Source organism: Poeciliopsis prolifica, unplaced genomic scaffold, assembly GCF_027474105.1.
Source record: "Poeciliopsis prolifica strain line A6 unplaced genomic scaffold, Auburn_PproV2 SCAFFOLD082, whole genome shotgun sequence".
Lineage (NCBI taxonomy): Eukaryota > Metazoa > Chordata > Actinopteri > Cyprinodontiformes > Poeciliidae > Poeciliopsis > Poeciliopsis prolifica.
In genome coordinates this window covers 561,529-579,791 of record NW_026562457.1, presented here as the reverse complement: position 1 = coordinate 579,791, position 18,263 = coordinate 561,529, and the positions used below count along the sequence as shown (strand labels likewise).

At 39.8% G+C, this 18,263-nt stretch overlaps 1 protein-coding gene and 2 long non-coding RNA genes across 4 annotated transcripts; all 3 read left to right on the top strand.

Moving 5' to 3' along the window:
• The first annotated feature begins 8,528 nt into the window (after positions 1–8,528).
• Positions 8,529–11,076, top strand: LOC129352913 (galactose-specific lectin nattectin-like). 2 transcript variants are annotated; one of them, XM_055022122.1, is made up of 8 exons: positions 8,529–8,551; positions 8,688–8,791; positions 8,891–8,956; positions 9,122–9,140; positions 9,679–9,773; positions 9,985–10,119; positions 10,385–10,495; positions 10,760–11,076. In XM_055022122.1, the coding sequence occupies exons 3-8, from the start codon at positions 8,891–8,893 to the stop codon at positions 10,871–10,873; spliced, it is 540 nt and encodes a 179-aa protein (XP_054878097.1). In that variant the 5' UTR covers positions 8,529–8,551; positions 8,688–8,791; the 3' UTR covers positions 10,874–11,076. The 2 variants fall into 2 exon arrangements, with proteins under 2 accessions (XP_054878097.1, XP_054878096.1); XM_055022121.1 differs by lacking the exon at positions 8,529–8,551 and having other exon boundaries at positions 8,627–8,791.
• A 4,258-nt stretch (positions 11,077–15,334) lies between these two features.
• LOC129352920 (uncharacterized) lies at positions 15,335–16,158 on the top strand. The gene is made up of 3 exons (XR_008604953.1): positions 15,335–15,466; positions 15,630–15,648; positions 16,068–16,158. It is a non-coding gene; the product is annotated as an uncharacterized LOC129352920 (long non-coding RNA).
• A 237-nt stretch (positions 16,159–16,395) lies between these two features.
• On the top strand, positions 16,396–18,230 carry LOC129352922 (uncharacterized). Its single transcript, XR_008604954.1, has 3 exons — positions 16,396–16,504; positions 17,017–17,127; positions 18,010–18,230. It is a non-coding gene; the product is annotated as an uncharacterized LOC129352922 (long non-coding RNA).
• Positions 18,231–18,263: the final 33 nt, after the last annotated feature.

The window sequence follows — 18,263 nt, the reverse complement described above, 5'->3', positions numbered from 1 at the left end:
TTTTATCTTGTCGCTGTTATTAATGTGAGTGATGTACAGATATGAATCGCGGGACTATCGGAGACGAAAGATAGCCCTCTCATACGCTTCAAACGGTTTTCCGATACGTATCACAGTTTCCGAATGGGAAGGAGTTGTTCGGACTGCTTTTTTCAGTGAAAACTGACTGGGTGTCTCACAAAGATAGAATTCTTTCTGTCTCACACACATGACAGTTGCAGAGGATTAATTACCATAGCAACGAAGCACAGCAGGGCCGAGCAGCTAATTAGAACTACAAAAACGCATCACTGTAGTTTTTACTATGGCAGAGCTCTGAGGAAGGAGCTGGCCTTTAGAATTATAGATTAGAACTACAAAAACGCATCACTGTAGTTTTTACTGTGGCAGAGCTCTGAGGACTGAGCTGGCCTTTAGAATTATAAATTAGAACTACAAAAACACATCACTGTAGTTTTTACTGTGGCAGAGCTCTGAGGAAGGAGCTGGCCTTTAGAATTATAGATTAGAACTACAAAAACGCATCACTGTAGTTTTTACTATGGCAGAGCTCTGAGGAAGGAGCTGGCCTTTAGAATTATAAATTAGAACTACAAAAACGCATCACTGTAGTTTTTACTATGGCAGAGCTCTGAGGAAGGAGCTGGCCTTTAGAATTATAAATTAGAACTACAAAAACGCATCACTGTAGTTTTTACTATGGCAGAGCTCTGAGGAAGGAGCTGGCCTTTAGAACTGCTTGTGTTTTGGACATTTTTAACTGATTTTAACCAACCTTTGCTACACATGGGATTAGTGTGTCAATTTTACATTAAGCTTAATGAAAATTTCAAAATAAAAGCTGAATATTTCTCTCAGGCCTTTCAGAAAAACTAACTGCTTCAAGCATTTAGAATTTAGTCTCTCTTTGTGTGTCACACTGACATGAGAGTTGACCTTCTCTTTAGAACTACAATGACTGCAGGGTTGGACTACAACATGGCGGAACACTCCGTGCCTAGAGAGGAACTCTGAGCTGATTGGCAGAACTACAACATGGCAGAACTGTCAGTTACTGCTGAGGAGAAATGAGCTGGCCATGACAAGTACTTGTTTTTTGGGAATTTTAGAACTGATTTAAAAACACCATAGTTACACATGGAATTAGTGTTGCCATTAAAAATTAAGCTTAATGAAAATTTCAAAATAAAAGCCTTGACAATGTTTATATCAATTGCTGTTTGGAGCATTTTAGAACTGATTTAACCAAATTATTGTTACTTATGTGAATAGATTGGACATTTAAAACGAGGCTTACTGAAAATTTCAAAATAAAAGCCTTAAGATTCCTTTCTGGCTCATGCCTATTTTAGGGAAAATGGCTGCCTCAAACTGATTGAATTATGTCTCCCCCTGTCTGACTCAAAGCTGGCAGAGGATCCATTACCATAGCAACGGAACACAGCAGGGCCAGTGGTTAGGACTACAAACCGCATCACTGTAGTTCTAACTATGGCAGAACTCAGAGGAAAAAGCTGGACTTTAGAACTGCTTGTGTTTTGGGCCTTTTATAACTCATTTTAACCAAGCATTGTTACACATGGAATTAGTTTGGCAATTTTAAATTAAGCTTTAAACAAATTTCAAAATAAAAGCCTTGACAATTTTACATTAAGTGCTCTTTTGACCATTATATGTCTGATTTAACCAAATCACTGTTATACATGGGATTACATTGACCATTTAAAATTAAGCATTCTGAAAATTTCAAAATAAAAGCCTTAAGATTCGTCTGTGGCTAATGCAGCACCGCAGGCACTGCAATGATATTAGCTTGCATTATCTTTTCCTCTCAAGTTAGGGCACTGTGCATTAGCATTAGCACAAACATTAGCATTTCACTATTCCCCACTAGTGCACTGCCGTAGGCAGTGCAATAAGATTATCCTGCATGATCTTTTTCTCTCAGGCATTAGCATTAGCCTTTTGCCTTAAATGAGGTATTAGCTGTTTCCTTTACTTATTACCCATGTTCAATAATTCATGCTTGTGACTATCCACGTGCTATTGATGACATTGCAGCTTTCTTTAGCATGGATGCTAATGTTTAGCATCAGAACGCTGGGTCCAAACCGACGGGCACACTTTGGCAGGCCCCAGTTAAATTTCTTCAGGAATTTTCTAGTTAAATTATGTTAGTTTCTAATAGGCATCAGTTAAGTTAGATTTAGACTCATCAATATAATCAATATATAACTTTATCAGTAGGACTTTTGTCTTTAGATATAACCATAATTTGACTAGAATTAGTCTATGTAGAAGAATTTTTTTGTCTTACATCACTTTCTTAAAAGAGTATATGTCATCTATTCATCTGAAAAATGTTTCTAGTTTATGAAAATCATGGATGTAGAAAACTAATCAGAAAATATTGAGTGTTGTAGTTGTTTCAGTATTGAAATTATCTGTTATATGAGTTTAATGATATTATTGAAACGTGTGCTAATTTGTAGAATTGAAATCTGCTGTTTAATGTAGTAATGTTGGGTCAAAGGAGAGTCAGAAGCTGGTTGGGAGCAGCTTGAACAGATGAAAGTAAATTCTGTTCCACGCGCTTTGTGTAGAAAATGTTTTCGCATTGAATAGCTCATGCATTGTGCTTCGCTTGGAATAACTATGGTAAGGAGATGTGAGAGGATGACTTGGATAGCGGATAGATTCATTTGGGAATAAAAATACCAGTAAAACCAGTAAACCTTTTGTTGATGCAAACACAAGAAACTCCCACTTGGTGACTTTGTGTTTTTGTGTTTTATTATGATGTGAAGCACAATGAAATGCCTTGGTACTGAAATGTGCTATACAAATAAAATTTGATTGATTGATTTTGATTGATAATGTGACACCTGCATTGTATCCAGGCAGAAGTCTCACCCACTGCCTACGTGTTGCAGACGTTCTGCTGGGATGTAGGATGAGTCCACCTCCAAAGAGTAACATCAGACAGCAAAAACCCACCTTCATGTACTTGATATAAAAGTAGTTTTATAGCTCGTTCAGATCACTGGTCTGTTTTTTCCTGGGTCGCATCTTCAGGAGAAATGTCTTCCTATTTTGCATTTCTCTAAGGTAATGTTTTCTTTTGGTTTTGGTTTCTAAAGGCCATGTTGAGACATGACTTATCGTGCGCCATTACTGTCCACTGAGTCAGGAATATTGGTGGCCAGGAAAATACCACACACAATCACGCAAAAAATTTGAAAAAGAACACAGTGTTTAATTCAACACTACGACAGCCACTGATACAGTGCCTTGCGAAAGTATTCAACCCCTTGAACTTTACAACGTTTTGCCATTTTCAGGTTTCAAACATAAAGATTTAAATTGTTATTTTGTGAAGAATCAACAACAAGTGGGACACAGTTATTAGGTGGAATAAAATTTATTGGATATTTTAAACTTTTCTAACAAATAAAAAACTGCAAATTGTGATGTGCAAAGTTATTCATATCCATAAAATGTCTGGTTTAAAGACAAGCCACCTGGGAGACTCCAACCATGGAAGAAGGAGCTCTGGTCAAATGAAATCAAAATCAAACTTGTTGACCATAATGCAAAATGAAACACAACTCATCAAAACGCACCATCCCCACTGTCAAACATGGTAGTGGCAGCATCATGGTCAGGGCCTGCTTTTCTTCAGCAGGGAAGATGGATGGAGCCGAATACAGAACCATTCTGGGAGAAAACCTGTTAGTCTGCAAAAGACCTGAGACTTACCTTCCAAGTCTGAGGAGATTTACCTTCCAACAAGACAATGATCCAAACATAAAGCAAAACCTACAATGGAATGGTTCACAAAGAAACGCATCCAGGTTTTGGAGTGGCCAAGTCAAAGTCCAGACTTGAATCCAATGGAGAATCTGTGGAAAGAACGGAAAATGGCTGGTCACAAGCGCCCTCCATCTAACCCCACTGTTGTTCTGCAAGGAAGAATGAGCAAGAATTTCAGCTTCTTGATGTGTAAAACTGATAGAGACAAAACCAAACAACTTGCAGCTGCAATTGCAGCAAAAGGTGGCGCTACAGATCAGAGACTTCCTCACCAATAGGCCTCAGGTGATGAGAATAGGTGGCTCAACATCGTCCCCACTGGTCCTCAACACAGGCACACCGCAGGGCTGTGTGCTCAGCCCAGCTCTCTTCACCCTGTTCACACACGACTGTGTGGCCATCCACCCCACCAACACAGTCGTGAAGTTCACAACAGCAGGGGGTCTCATTTCAGACAACAAGACCCCCTGCAGAGAGGAGATTCAGCAGCTCACTCAGTTCAGCAAACAACTTGGTGCTGAACACAGGGAAGACCAAGGAGGTCATTCTGGACTACAGAAGGTCCAGGAGGACGGATCACACTCCCCTTCTCATGGATGGAGAAGAGGTGGAGCATGTGGACAACATCAAGTTCCTGGGCCTCCACATCACGTCTGACCTCTCCTGGAATACCAACACCTCCCACCTGGTGAAGAAAGCACAACAAAGGCTGTTCTTCCTCAGGAAACTGAGACGGGCTGGACTTTCCTCATGGCTGCTCCTGAACTTCTACAGATCGAGAGCGTCCTCCGTGTGGTATGGCAGCTGCACAGCACTGGAGAGGAAACAACTGACACGGGTGGTGAGAACGGCACAAGGCATTGTGGGATACCCCTCCCGGACCTGGACTCTATTTACATGGACCGGGTCAAGAAGAGAGCTGGATCCATAGTGTTAAAACTTAGAGGAATAACTTCACTTTGCTCGCTAATTTTCCTCTAGTTTCCCAGATTCAGGACTCTGCATGTGCAGTGGAAATAATAAGCAACCATTCGACATCAAACTTCAGAGATATCTAGAGCTTTATCCAGAGAATTCAATGCATACAGAATGTTTCATCAGCATCACCCCCAGATCATCAAGAAGTCCAACACATGACAAAATATAGAATTACCTGCAACGAGTTGAAAAGGAAAGACAAAAATGCATTTTTGGGAATTGCTCACTTGGACACAAACAAAGCAATTCGATCTTCTGCTGTAAAACAGACCTTTTTATAAGGACGCATATTCCTTCATTTAAATATATGCATTAGAAGGGGTGTCCTCCCCTTGTAGGGCTGTTTAATGTTAATTTTATTACCCTGCTTGAGACCTGCTGAAATCCAAAGGCAAATATATGGAGAGCACAAAGGTCATCCTCAACCAGTCTTCCCGTACCAATCTCCTCCTTTTTACATTCCAGACCAGAATTTATAACCTGCAACCTGGCCTGGTGGTTTTCTGCCTCAGTGATTCAACAAGAAACTGATTTCAATTTTAAACAAACTGGCACAAAAATCTAATGCCAAATAATAACTATGAGATTGGATCTAAAAACTGCAGGGTTGTCTACTTTTAGAAAAGCTCTTTTAGAATACCTGAAATATTTTAGAAGTAAAATAGTTTCCTAATCCTATTGTATTTCATTAATATACTGAAATTATAATATATTAGAATTATCGTTGGATAATTCTAACACATAGAGCGAGAGAAAACAGAATGAAAGTGGGTTTGTCTAGTTTTGTTCCTCACTAGCTTTATTGTGGCCCACTGCAGCCACTGCCATTTCTTAAACAACAAAAAATGAACTTAAATTCTCTTTTGTTCATAGAACATGACGAGGTTTACAGCAGTCATCAAACTGTGGCTCCTACAGCCTATTTAAGGCAAAATGGTTGAACAATATGAGAAAAATTAGCTCTTTGTTGCATTTTGACAGAACTAACAGAAAGCTATTTATAGATTTATATCAAAGAATGTATGCATTTGTCATGTTGGGTTCACTTGGACTTGAACCTTGCGAGCCACATAAAGACAGTTACAAAGTCGGCCTTCTATCACCTGAAGAACATCTCCAGGATTAGAGGACTAATGTCTCAGCCAGATCTAGAGAAACTCATCCATGCGTTTATCTTTAGTCACATTGATTATTGTAACAGCGTCTTTACAGGCCTGTCCAACAAATCAATCCTCCAGCTGCAGCTGATCCAGAAGCTGCTGCTCCTGTTCTCACTAGAACCAGGAAGATAGAGACATAACAGCAGTTTTAAAGTCCCTCCACTGGCTCCCTGTAGCTCAAAGAATAGATTTTAAAATACTGTTGTTAGTTTATAAATCACTGAACGGTTTAGCACCACAATACATCAAAGATCTGCTGTTGTTGTATCAACCTTCCAGACTCTCAGGTCTTCTGGTTCTGGTTCTGCTCTGCATCCCCAGAACCAGAACCAAGAGAGGAGAAGCAGCTTTCAGCATCTATGCACCAAAAATCTGGAACAAACTTCCAGAAAACTGTAAAACAGCGGAAACCCTGACTTCCTTTAAATCTAAACTAAAAACCAGCTGATAAGTTTTATTTGAAATGTAATATGGAACAATGTATTGTTTATTCTATGACTTTGTGTTTATGATGTAAAGCCCTTTGAAATGCCTTGCTGCTGAAATGAGCTATACAAATAAAATTAGATTTTTTTGTCACGTGTTTTTGACCCCTTTGACCTAATCAACATGAAGGTGTGTCCAAAAACTGAAGACATGTTTCCAGCTGACCCGCTTCGGTGAAGGATGTGCACTGTGGAAACGTCACAAATGACACCATTACCGTAAGTTTGGCTCTAAATTCCACAGATCCAGCCGAGCTCCACCGAACTCACTGGGATCGATCCTTATCTGACCCCCAACAGAAATCCTCAACCATCTTTGGTGAGCGTGGCCTAATTACAGCGCCCCCTACAATACTTTAAATACACAAACTTCAGAATCATTCAGCACAGTCTTGAGGCATTGAAGACCAAAAGTTATTGTTAGGGTTAACACCTGTTAAACATACATTAACAAAGACAGAAAAGACAAAAGAGTTAGATTTTTTTTTACTCGCGAGGAGAACGGACAGAGATGTGCTTCAGTTACAATCTCCTACCGCTCTGAAGCACATTTTGTCTGCTCCTCTCTTTTTATTGTTTCTAGGATCCCTAATCACAAGGACGCTGTAGCTCTAAAGGGAGGGGGCAAACAGCTACAGCTGTTTGTTTCCTACAGAGGAAACAACTGACACGGGTGGTGAGAACAGCACAAGGCATTGTGGGATGCCCCCTCCCGGACCTGGACTCTATTTACATAGGCCGGGTCAAGAAGAGAGCTGGATCCATAGCCATGGATTCCAGCCACCCGGGCCACAGACTGTTTGTGCCCGCTGCCATCAGGCAAGCGGTTCAGGAATATACGGACTACAACAAACAGACTGAGAAACAGTTTCTTCCCCACAGCCGTCAGAGCCATTACTCCCTGCCGCCCCCTCCCACACATATCATAACCTCACATACACCCCCCACCCCACACAGCCATATTGTTCTGCACTTTGCACTGTCACATCATCTGCACTTTACCATAATTGGACCTGCTGCTTCTTCTTTGGTGTGGTTGAGTGCCTTTAGTTAATTTTAGTTGTATATTTGTGTGTTTGTTTATTTAATATTGTTTTGACTTTTTGCACGGGAGTTGCAATAGAAATTTCGTTGAATCCTGTTCAATGACAATAAATGCTATTCTATTCTATTCTATTATTCACTAACTAACACACAATCATTCTGCACTAGATAATGTCCTTCCAGGCACAAAGATTAATAAATATGTAGTGATCTTAGCAATGATGGTTTTATTGGAGGCCAGCAACTCAACCGAAGCAGAGCTCTTCACCAAGAGGTAAACCTGCAGAAAGATTTTGTTTCTGCTCTCTGTCAGTGAGGCCTTCTGAGAAAGGAATCAGAGCAAATCAACAATACAAGAAACATTCTTAATTCTATAATGAGATTAACTTAAAGGAAAGCATAAAATAAATATACATTATAAAGATAAATGAGAATAACAAATAATTGATTAATAATATCACAATTTCTCCAACAGTTATGAAAAATGTTTTGCACATCTAAGCATGTGGGCGTGGCCGACCCTGAAATCTGACCATTGCCCATGAAACATCAAGGTGCAATAACTTCTACATACAAGGTCACAGCTGCAGTGATCAATGCAATACTCTTAATGTGATGATCTTGGTCTGTTTAGGTTTGTGTCCACTTTGCTTTAGCGCTTCCTTGCATCTATTTCACCATCCTATGGTAATCATTCTACTTCCCTACATTTGCATAGATGCTGTCTTCCACAGCTGTTCCTGATTCCATAACAAATGTATTTGAATTCAATGTCATTTTCTCCTTATTACTCAGTAGAAAAGGTCACTGGTTTTCATTGTTCTGGCTGGTTACTCACAATGGCCATACTTTATGTGATCCTTCTCATGGATGACTTAAAGCTGCATGCCAAGAAAATCTGGAGAAGGATCCAGAACCTGCCCTCTTTTAACACAGGTGGACTGAAGCTGGTTTTTCAGTCTTCAGGACGGCCGACTGCTCTTGTCCTCTGCCACGGGGAACACAGTTCTGGACAGAAAAGCAGAAGTGGCAACATCAGCCGGTTTGGTCCGGTTCTAATCACTTCTTACGGTACGTAACTCTTCACGCTATCAGGAAAACGTCCTTGGCCGAATCCTGGAAGATTCTGCAACAACTTGAACACGTTGTAAAAAAGTGACAAAAGCGAGAACAGACAGTGACTTACTCCAAAATGTCCACTTCACAGACAAACAAAGTGAAGGTATATAAAGTCTGTGTTTCCATCTCTGAGACATCCTGTGACCAGAAACTGCTGCTGGAACAGACTCTTCAACTAACCATCAGAACAAGGTAACATTTAAAGTCCTACTGCTCATGGTGATGTTTTATGTCTTGGTTGAGTTGATCTGTGATGCTAATTATGAACTTTCCTAACCATTCTTTCTACAGATGGCTGCCGGTCTTCTCTTCTCTCTGCTTCTTGGTCTGAGCTTTGGACTCTGGGATGGAGCTGATGTAAGTATGGAGAAGGACTTAAGACAATGACTGGTATGTCCCTGTTGGGAGCTTTGGCTGACTGACGTAGATCAGGTGGAGCAATCTGAGCCATCACTTTGGTTGATGAGAAAACTTTGTTTTGTTGGGAATTTTGTCCTAAAACTTTGGGTTTTCCATCCACAGGCCGGATGTCAACTGAAAGGTACGTGATTCTTTTATTGTTGGAGTTTCTAACACCTAAAAGACAATTATATTGTGAGAAGTTCGTTGAAAAGATGGGAAACTTTTGCTATATTGGGTCATCCTTTCAGCAAAATTACAGGCCTTAATTTCTGTATAATGTAAATTAATAAATAGTTTATTTATTACTTATTGTATAGAAACATCCCATCCCACAAGGCGGATAGACAACAGTAGTTTTTACTGAAGGCAAATTATTTTCTCAATAAAATAATCAGATCCAATAAATGTGTCATTTCAGAGGCTTTTCATGTGAAAATATTTTTGTAATGACTGTCATCTAATAAAACTTTTGGTTGAAGTGGAGAATTATTAGTTGATTACTGATTTAACATTGATCATGCTTTTTTAAAATAATTAACTGACATAATTCCTATTTTCATTAGATGGCATTTCTCATGTTTTTAGTATTTTTACCATAATGTTTGCAGCTGAACATCTTGACTTTGTTTTGTGTTTTAATTATGCTGATCAGTGGATGGATGCATTTACTTTCCCAGTTGCCGACTGCGATAAGTGCACTCAGGGTTGGAGTTGGCTTGAGGGTCGGTGTTTCCTGCATGTGAACATTGAAATGACCTGGGGTGATGCAGAGGTACAACAGATGTGATGATCTCAGCAGATTTCCTACATTCAAAGGAAGTGTAAATTTATTGATATAAAGACAATAAGATTCACCAACAATAAGGTTACAGAAACTGATTTCCATTAAACAAATAGATCCATAATTTCTAAAGGTTGATATTCAGCTGCACCAACTGTCTCACTGCACAGAGGAAAGTTTAAACCAGTGTTGCCTTTTTCAGAAATTCTGCCTCACAATGGATTCACATCTGACCTCAATAAACACCTTACATGAGTACCACTTCATCAGAGAGCTTGCCTTCAATGCCACTGGAACACACAGACAAACTTGGGTTGGAGGTCATGATTCAGCACAGGTGAGAATTTAAAAACATACAAATATCTCCATTTGGTCGTTTTCTGTCAAGATGTATTTCTCATGGCTCTTTTTGTAAAAGCTTTGAGAAGACATTTGTTGTGAATTGTTGTCATATTAATAAACTGAATTGAATTGAACAGGTGTTCCTAATAAAGTGGTTCTGTTGGAGATTCTGGTTCACATTTTCTATGAGATGGCAGAAGTCTAGGTTGGTTCTGTGTGATTTGTTTCCATTGCAACTTTAAACTAAGATGTTCTTTCAGGATGGCATCTGGTTTTGGAGTGATGGCTCCAAGTTTGTATTTCATCACTGGGCGATGAGGAGCCAAACAATTTTGGTGGAAACGAAAAATGCATGGACATCAACATATTTGGTATTTATTACTGAAAATACACAACCTGTAATTTAATCATTTTGTTTAAATGCATGTTTTTATCTTTGTATCTGGTGTCTTAGTAAGTAGGAGTTTGTCCTGTAATCGGTGGGTTCCTGGTTCGAACCCCCACTCCATTCATGTCCGTTGTGTCCTTGGGCAAGACTCGTCATCTGCCCTGCATGCTTTCTGAAACCAATCAAATCATGTCAAAGTCTTTGTCAAAGGTTTGTGGTCAGGATTTGTCTCTTTGTCTCTTTACAGGACGAGATCAAATTAATGATAATGAATGTTCTAAGAAGCTTCGCTTCATCTGTGCCAGATCGCTGTAACCTTCTGATGCCAAATAATCTGAACCTGGATGTCAAGCTTCGATGACATCACTGCTGGAAGAACCTGATTTCACTTGATTTGATCCCTGAAATAAATGTTTTCTTTCTCCGAAATCTGATTGCTTTAACTATAGGATTTAAAATATATCAAGATTCCACTAATTGGTAATATTTCTAAATCTCAGCTATAAATTTGTACTGTAATAAATAAGTGCATTAGTAAAGTAATAAAAATCTATAAAATATGAAGTTTTCACAAACTCTGAATCACATGTTTTGCAGAAATTCACTCGTGTCACAAAAATTTTACACCCAATGAAACCTTGTAAAAATGTTTGTCATCATAAACCTCTGGAACACCAGAGCATCTTTAGTTAAAAATCTGTTGACCCCAAGCAGGATACTGCAGATGGGTCGTTATTTACAGCAGGATGATGAACCAACATGGTAGAAAATTGGTAGAATCAACTTTCTACCATGGTAATCCCATCGCTCAGACCAAAGTCTGACATTACAGCCTCATTGACGACTGTTTGTTAAGCTGAGGAGTTATCTGAAGTTTGTATATCAGATATTGTCCAAGTGTCATTTGGAGTCTCCATTTGGAGTCTCCATATGACAGTGGCGGAAAACTATTTCCCAGAAAACTGCAGAACCACAGCTTGGGTGGGAGTGCTACTGGCTCACCAGTCATTGATTGTAATAGTTATTGATTTCAGCTTGAACTCATGCAAATGGCATTTGGAGTCTCTAAGCGGAGACTCCAAATGGCACTTGGACAACATCTGTACATCCTCAAAAATAAAACATGTCCAAAATGACATTTCTTTTTGTGCTAGCTTGATCAGTCTTTAGATCCAAGAGCAGAATACTCTGTTCTACAGATTTATTGTATTTTCCAGTTCATACATTCAACACTCAAGGTGCATTTACAAGAAATAAACAGGAAAAATCTGGATGGAGCAAAATCTTTCAATTTCTTTTGTGTTACAAATGTAATGGCTACAAACTACTTACAATTAAAGTATTTTTGACGGCAAAAATAGAACATTTAGCTATTCATCTTCATAAAAAGAATAAGCTTTTGCATGTAGTCCAAATTGTTCAAGAACAAGCTGCTTAAATTTGGGTATACCTTTTCAGCCGTTTTGGGTGATTTTGGCACCGCCAGGTAAGGGGTTAACAGTTTAATCTTAGCTTGGTGTTTTGCATTGTAGTAATGACAGAAAGCAGAATAAGCTTATGACAATAGTGGAAGAAGAAATTCAGGAAGTTAAAAATCTGGCAGCAAGCTCAAGAACTGACAATGAGCAGTTGCAACAAGGATAGACTAGTTCAAGTGCTCTGCCGATCATTTCTTCAGCATTGCCTAATGCCCCTCGTACATATTTATCTTAGGACCCTTCTAAAATATTTGAGATGATTCAGGAATTGTGTGGTTGTATGTTGCTGTTCCAGAAGCCTTTTTTTTCCAGAAAACAGCAGGCAGAGAGTCTTCAGGAGTTCTCCTCACATTAATGGGTTTTATGGAGAGAGCGAAGCAGTGTGCACCTGCTGGCATGTTAAAATCTGAGACTCTGTTAAGAGACCAGTTTACTGTGTAAGTGTTGGACAGTTCCCTTTATGGTGAGTTTGAAGCAGTTGGTGCGCACACAGCCGGATCGCTCTGCTTGATGCTTGTGCTGCAGCAATCCAGTGGGAGCATGAATGGAGGTGCCTCATGGTGTGAGGAGCCAAAGACAGTCGGTTCCGTCAGTCTATGGAGTCCAGTTGGGGGTTCATGGTGGTCCTCAGATAGCTGAAATGTGATTTATAATCAATAATTTACCTTGATGAGTTACAAGAAAACTACAAGTGGAGTCTTGCTTTGTCCTGCATTCCCTTCCCCAGTGTGAGTCTGACCTTTGGTAGCTTGATTTGCATAGGGAAGTGATAACGACATCCTGCAAGCCCTGTCCAAGTTAGAAGGCAAGAACCAAACTGTGGAGTAAACAGGAGATGAACCAAATGGTTGTTAATAGGCCTCAGTGGAGAACTCTGTATGCATGTTTGATGCTTCAAGTGGATCTCCAAGATATATCTTGTACTAATGAAATAAGTACAAGACTATGATTTTTGTTAATACCAGAGGATTAAAACTTTGGTGTATTTTATCTCACTGACTCTTCTGGAATCCCTTGCATCAACGAACCATAACTGGAGACGTGAAAGTCTCCAACAATTTTGGAGACCTCAGTAAGAAGCACAGAGATCATTGATATGGACAACTGAGCAGAACTTCACCGACACCATTCTCTGGGTCGACCCGTATGAATAAGAGGTATAACAGAAACCTTTAATTCTGTAATTGATTGAAACCAAATCAAGAGAGTTGGCGTCTGAGTTGTTGGGCTCCTAAAATCAAAGAGTAAAAGTGTAGCTTATTGTTAATTAACAGAAAAGATAATGGAATAAAAAAGTTTTACACCTCCCGTAACCGACACTCGACGGAGAGTCGGTCGGCCTGAAGGCCCGTTTGGAGTTGGACGCTCTAGAAACTAGGAATTTCTTAAGTCTGTGTTTTATAGAGAATGGAAAGCACCTAAATAAGGAAACAACAAAGGAAAACCGGTCTAAAGAATATAAGGAAGCTGACGTCACTTTTAATTTTGATGTTTTCAGTGTTTATGGAGGAAGATGACCTCACTGCATATTTGAGTGTTTATGTGGAGAAATGACCTCATTGTATGAATTTATGCTTTTTGTGTGTGTTGACGTGAGAAGTGTCAGGCATGTGTGTGAATGCATGTGTCTTGGTACAGAAAGTGACAGCCCTGCAGATCTGTACTCATGTGCCTGTCTAACAGGACCATTGAGTTGTGTGTTGCTGCAGCTTGGATTTGAGCTCTGTTATGTATTTATAGTTTTTGTTGTGTTGTTTGTTTGTCTTGGGATCGTCTGTGTTGGCGGGTTGTGAATAAAACATGGAAGGAGAATGTCATAGAGCAGTGCAGACCAGGGTTGTGGTCCACAGAATTGGAAACTGTTGGGAAAGCAGATTGTTATTGAAGACAGTACTGGATGTACGAGAACTGTGAAAAAGGAAAAAGAAGAAAGAAAAAGAGGTAAGAGAAAATTTATAGGCGCTAATTATTCAAGAAGGGAAAGAAGTTACTGATGAAGTTCCTTTAGGACCTTTGTTATTATGGGCCAGAGTCCAGGGATGTGCTGAAAAGTATGAGGAGGCAGGACAAAATGAAGACTGAGCTAAATTTTGTCAAAAGAGTACACTTAAAAACACAAAGCGATCCAGGAGAAAATTAGAAAAGTTCTGTTCAGAGCTAGCAGAGCTTTGGCAAGGAACTTCACCTTTACAAAAAGACAGAAAGCATGGTGAAGTTGTTGAAAAAAGTCATTGAACCCCCTCATAAATCCTCAACTCCTAGCTTGTATCTTGTTTTAACTGTTACATGATGCTGAGTCTAAGTTCAAACAATCCATTTACTTCAACTGGATCTCAGGGACCTTCTCTGTCAGGTGTCTCCAGGGGAACATCTAGTAGTCAGGGAGGTTATGTACAGCCATTTCATGATAGAATAGCAAGAAAATGCCGTTGAGAGCACAACCATTTTATAAAATGGTGGGCCGCCATTTTTACCAGTAGCTCGTCCCGTTCCACCACTGCAGATTGTTCCAGCCAGAGGAGCTCCCTCCAGGGAGTACCCACCTCAACAGACTGGTAGTACAGCCCCTGTAATGCTAGAGGCTAATCTGCTGGGGCACTGGGTCCTGATGCAGCAGCTAACAGGGTTACAGAGTCGACATTCAGCAGCATCACATCACAAACATCCAGAAGTAGGATCCAGAACCTGCCCTCTTTTAACACAGGTGGACTGAAGCTGGTTTTTCAGTCTTCAGGACGGCCGACTGCTCTTGTCCTCTGCCACGGAGTCCTTCTGGCATGACAGATCCCACTTTCTCACACCAAGCATGTGGTGGAAACTCCTTATCAAACAGAAGACAAACTACTCAAGAATTGATCAAGTTTCAACTTTATCTTTCAAGTGTTTTATTTGAAGGCAGTCAACAGACTGAATCCAACAGAGTCAGGAAAAGCAGAGCAACATCTCACAGATACGTCCTTTTTTAATCCACTTCTGTCATCAGAGAGTACATTCCATACAAGAACACAGTTCTGGACAGAGAAGCAGAAGTGGCAACATCAGCCGGTTTGGTCCGGTTCTAATCACTTCTTACGGTACGTAACTCTTCACGCTATCAGGAAAACGTCCTTGGCCGAATCCTGGAAGATTCTGCAACAACTTGAACACGTTGTAAAAAAGTGACAAAAGCGAGAACAGACAGTGACTTACTCCAAAATGTCCACTTCACAGACAAACAAAGTGAAGGTATATAAAGTCTGTGTTTCCATCTCTGAGACATCCTGTGACCAGAAACTGCTGCTGGAACAGACTCTTCAACTAACCATCAGAAGGTAACATTTAAAGTCCTACTGCTCATGGTGATGTTTTATGTCTTGGTTGAGTTGATCTGTGATGCTAATTATGAACTTTCCTAACCATTCTTTCTACAGATGGCTGCCGGTCTTCTCTTCTCTCTGCTTCTTGGTCTGAGCTTTGGACTCTGGGATGGAGCTGATGTAAGTATGGAGAAGGACTTAAGACAATGACTGGTATGTCCCTGTTGGGAGCTTTGGCTGACTGACGTAGATCAGGTGGAGCAATCTGAGCCATCACTTGGTTGATGAGAAAACTTTGTTTTGTTGGGAATTTGTTCTAAAACTTTGGGTTTTTCATCCACAGGCCGGATGTCAACTGAAAGGTATGTGATTCTTTTATTGTTGGAGTTTCTAACACCTAAAAGACAATTATATTGTGAGAAGTTCGTTGAAAAGATGGGAAACTTTTGCTATATTGGTCATCCTTTCAGCAAAATTACAGGCCTTAATTTCTGCATAATGTAAATTAATAAATAGTTTATTTAGTACTTATTGTATAGAAACATCCCATCCCACAAGGCGGATAGACAACAGTAGTTTTTACTGAAGGCAAATTATTTTCTGAATAAAATAATCAGATCCAATAAATGTGTCATTTCAGAGGCTTTTCATGTGAAAACATTTTAGAATAACTTTTATATATTTTTATCATATTGTTTTATGCAGCAGAACTCCTGGTTTGTGTTAAAATGATGCTGATTATCAGATCTATGTATTTACCTTTTCTCTTCAAATTTTTCAGATCCCACAGCATTTGACTGCCCTGCAGGTTGGAGTTGGTTCGACCGTCGCTCGCTGTTTTGTGGTTGTAACTTTTCAAAAATCCTGGGCTGCAGCAGAGGTACAACAGATGTGATGATCTCAGCAGATTTCCTCAATTCAAAGGAAATGTAATTTATTGATATAAAGACAATAAGATTAACCAACAATAAGGTTCCAGAAACTGATTTCCATTAAACAAATAGATCCATAATTTCTAAAGGTTGATATTCAGCTGCACCAACTGACTGCACAGAGGAAAGTTTAAACCAGTGTTGCCTTTTTCAGAAACATTGCCAGCATTTGGATTCACATCTGGCCTCATACAATATAGACGAGTACAACTTCATCAGACAGCTTATCTTCAAAACAACTCAAGCACACACAAGAACCTGGCTTGGCGGTTATGATTCACCAGGGGTGAGAATTTAAAAACATACAAATATCTCCATTTGGTCGTTTTCTGTCAAGATGTATTTCTCATGGCTCTTTTTGTAAAAGCTTTGAGACGACATTTGTTGTGAATTGTTGTCATATTAATAAACTGAATTGAATTGAACAGGTGTTCCTAATAAAGTGGTCAGTTCAGTCAAAGACATTCCAGTTGATTCTGGTTATAATGCAGTTAACTGCAGATTAGATATCAGTTGGTCAACAGTTACCTGAGGAAGAAACCCAGTTTGTTGTATTGAATAACTGACTATGCTAAACTCCCTCATGCTGAGGAAGCATGTGGCAAGTGGAGAGGAATAAGAGGAGACCTCCAACAGAACCAGAACCGGCTTCTGTTTTTCCTCCGGCTGCTCTGACCAGCTGAGGGTTTAAATATCAATGATCCAAACATTCATGTTTTCTATAGTGAGTGGCAGAAGTCCAGGTTGGTTCTGTGAGATTTATTTGCATTGGAACTGAAAACTAAGATGTTCTTTCAGGAAGGCATCTGGTTTTGGAGTGATGGCTCCAGGCTTACTTTTACCAACTGGGCAGCCGTGAGCCAAACAATGGTGGTGACAAAGAACACTGCATGGACATGAATGTACAAGGTATTTATTACTGGAGTTACACAATCTGTAATTTAATAATTTTGTTTAAATGTATGTTTTTACAACATCTCTGGGTCCAGTGGGTTAATAGAAAGGCATCTGTATTGTAATTGGTGGATTCAAAGTGTTGGAGACTTTCACATCTCCAGTTATGGTTGATGATGCCAGAAATTCCAGAAGCGTCAGTGAGTTAAAATCAACCAAAATGTATTCAAAGTACAATATATAACTTGGAGATCCAAGTATCAAACATGCGTACAGTGTTACCCAAAGGCAATCCCAGTGAAATCTGAAGCCCTTTGTCTGTGTCTCCCACTATGCATCCTGCCAATGACTGTCCTGATCCGCTCTGTGCCGCCTCTCCCTTGGCTCAGAGTTAGGTCATCCCTTTGTTTTAAGGCCAGTAATCATAAATAATTTTATTGGGCTACACAGCAAAGATGACCACTTTGAAGCAAACATCTCTGATCATTAACCAGTCTCAGTGTCATAACTGGGACACAGTTATTAAGTTAGTGGCCATTTGTTTCATTTCCTCTTTGATCCACATTTGGTTACTGTCTTGTAGCCTTGAGAAGTCTGCATGGTCCCGTTGTCACTTCCCTATGCAAATCCTTTACCAAAGGCCAGACTCACCATGGGGGAGGGAACGCAGAACAAACCAAGACTTGTAGTCTCCTTGAATCTTATCAAGGCAAATTGATGCTTATACATCAAAGTAACATTCAACACAAATCATTTTAGAATATTTCCACAGAACCCCCACTCCATTCATGTCTGTTGTATCCTTGGGCAAGACTCGTCATCTGCCCTGCATGCATGAAACTGATCAAATCATGTCAAAGGTTTCCAATCAGGATTTGTCTCTTTGTCTCTTTACAGGACGAGACTTTGTGAACGATGATGTCTGTTCCAAGCAGCTTCCCTTCGTATGTGTTCTGCAGCTCTAACCTTTCTCTTCTGATGCCTAATAATCTGAACCGTATGGCTTTCCTGCTGGTGATGTCACTTCCACCTGGATGTCAAGCCTCGATGACATCACTGCTGGAAGAACCTGATTTCACTTGATTTATCACTTAAATAAATGTTTTCTTTCTCTGAAATCTGATTGATTTAATTATAAGATTTAAAAGGTG

Coding starts and splice junctions, on each gene's coding strand:
- LOC129352913 (XM_055022122.1), top strand. CDS start 8,891: ATGGCTGCCGGTCTTCTCTTCTCTCTGCTTCTTGGTCTGAGCTTTGGA. Junction 9,774..9,984: donor TGACCTGGGGTGATGCAGAG/GTACAACAGATG, acceptor TGCCTTTTTCAG/AAATTCTGCCTCACAATGGA. Junction 10,496..10,759: donor CATGGACATCAACATATTTG/GTATTTATTACT, acceptor GTCTCTTTACAG/GACGAGATCAAATTAATGAT.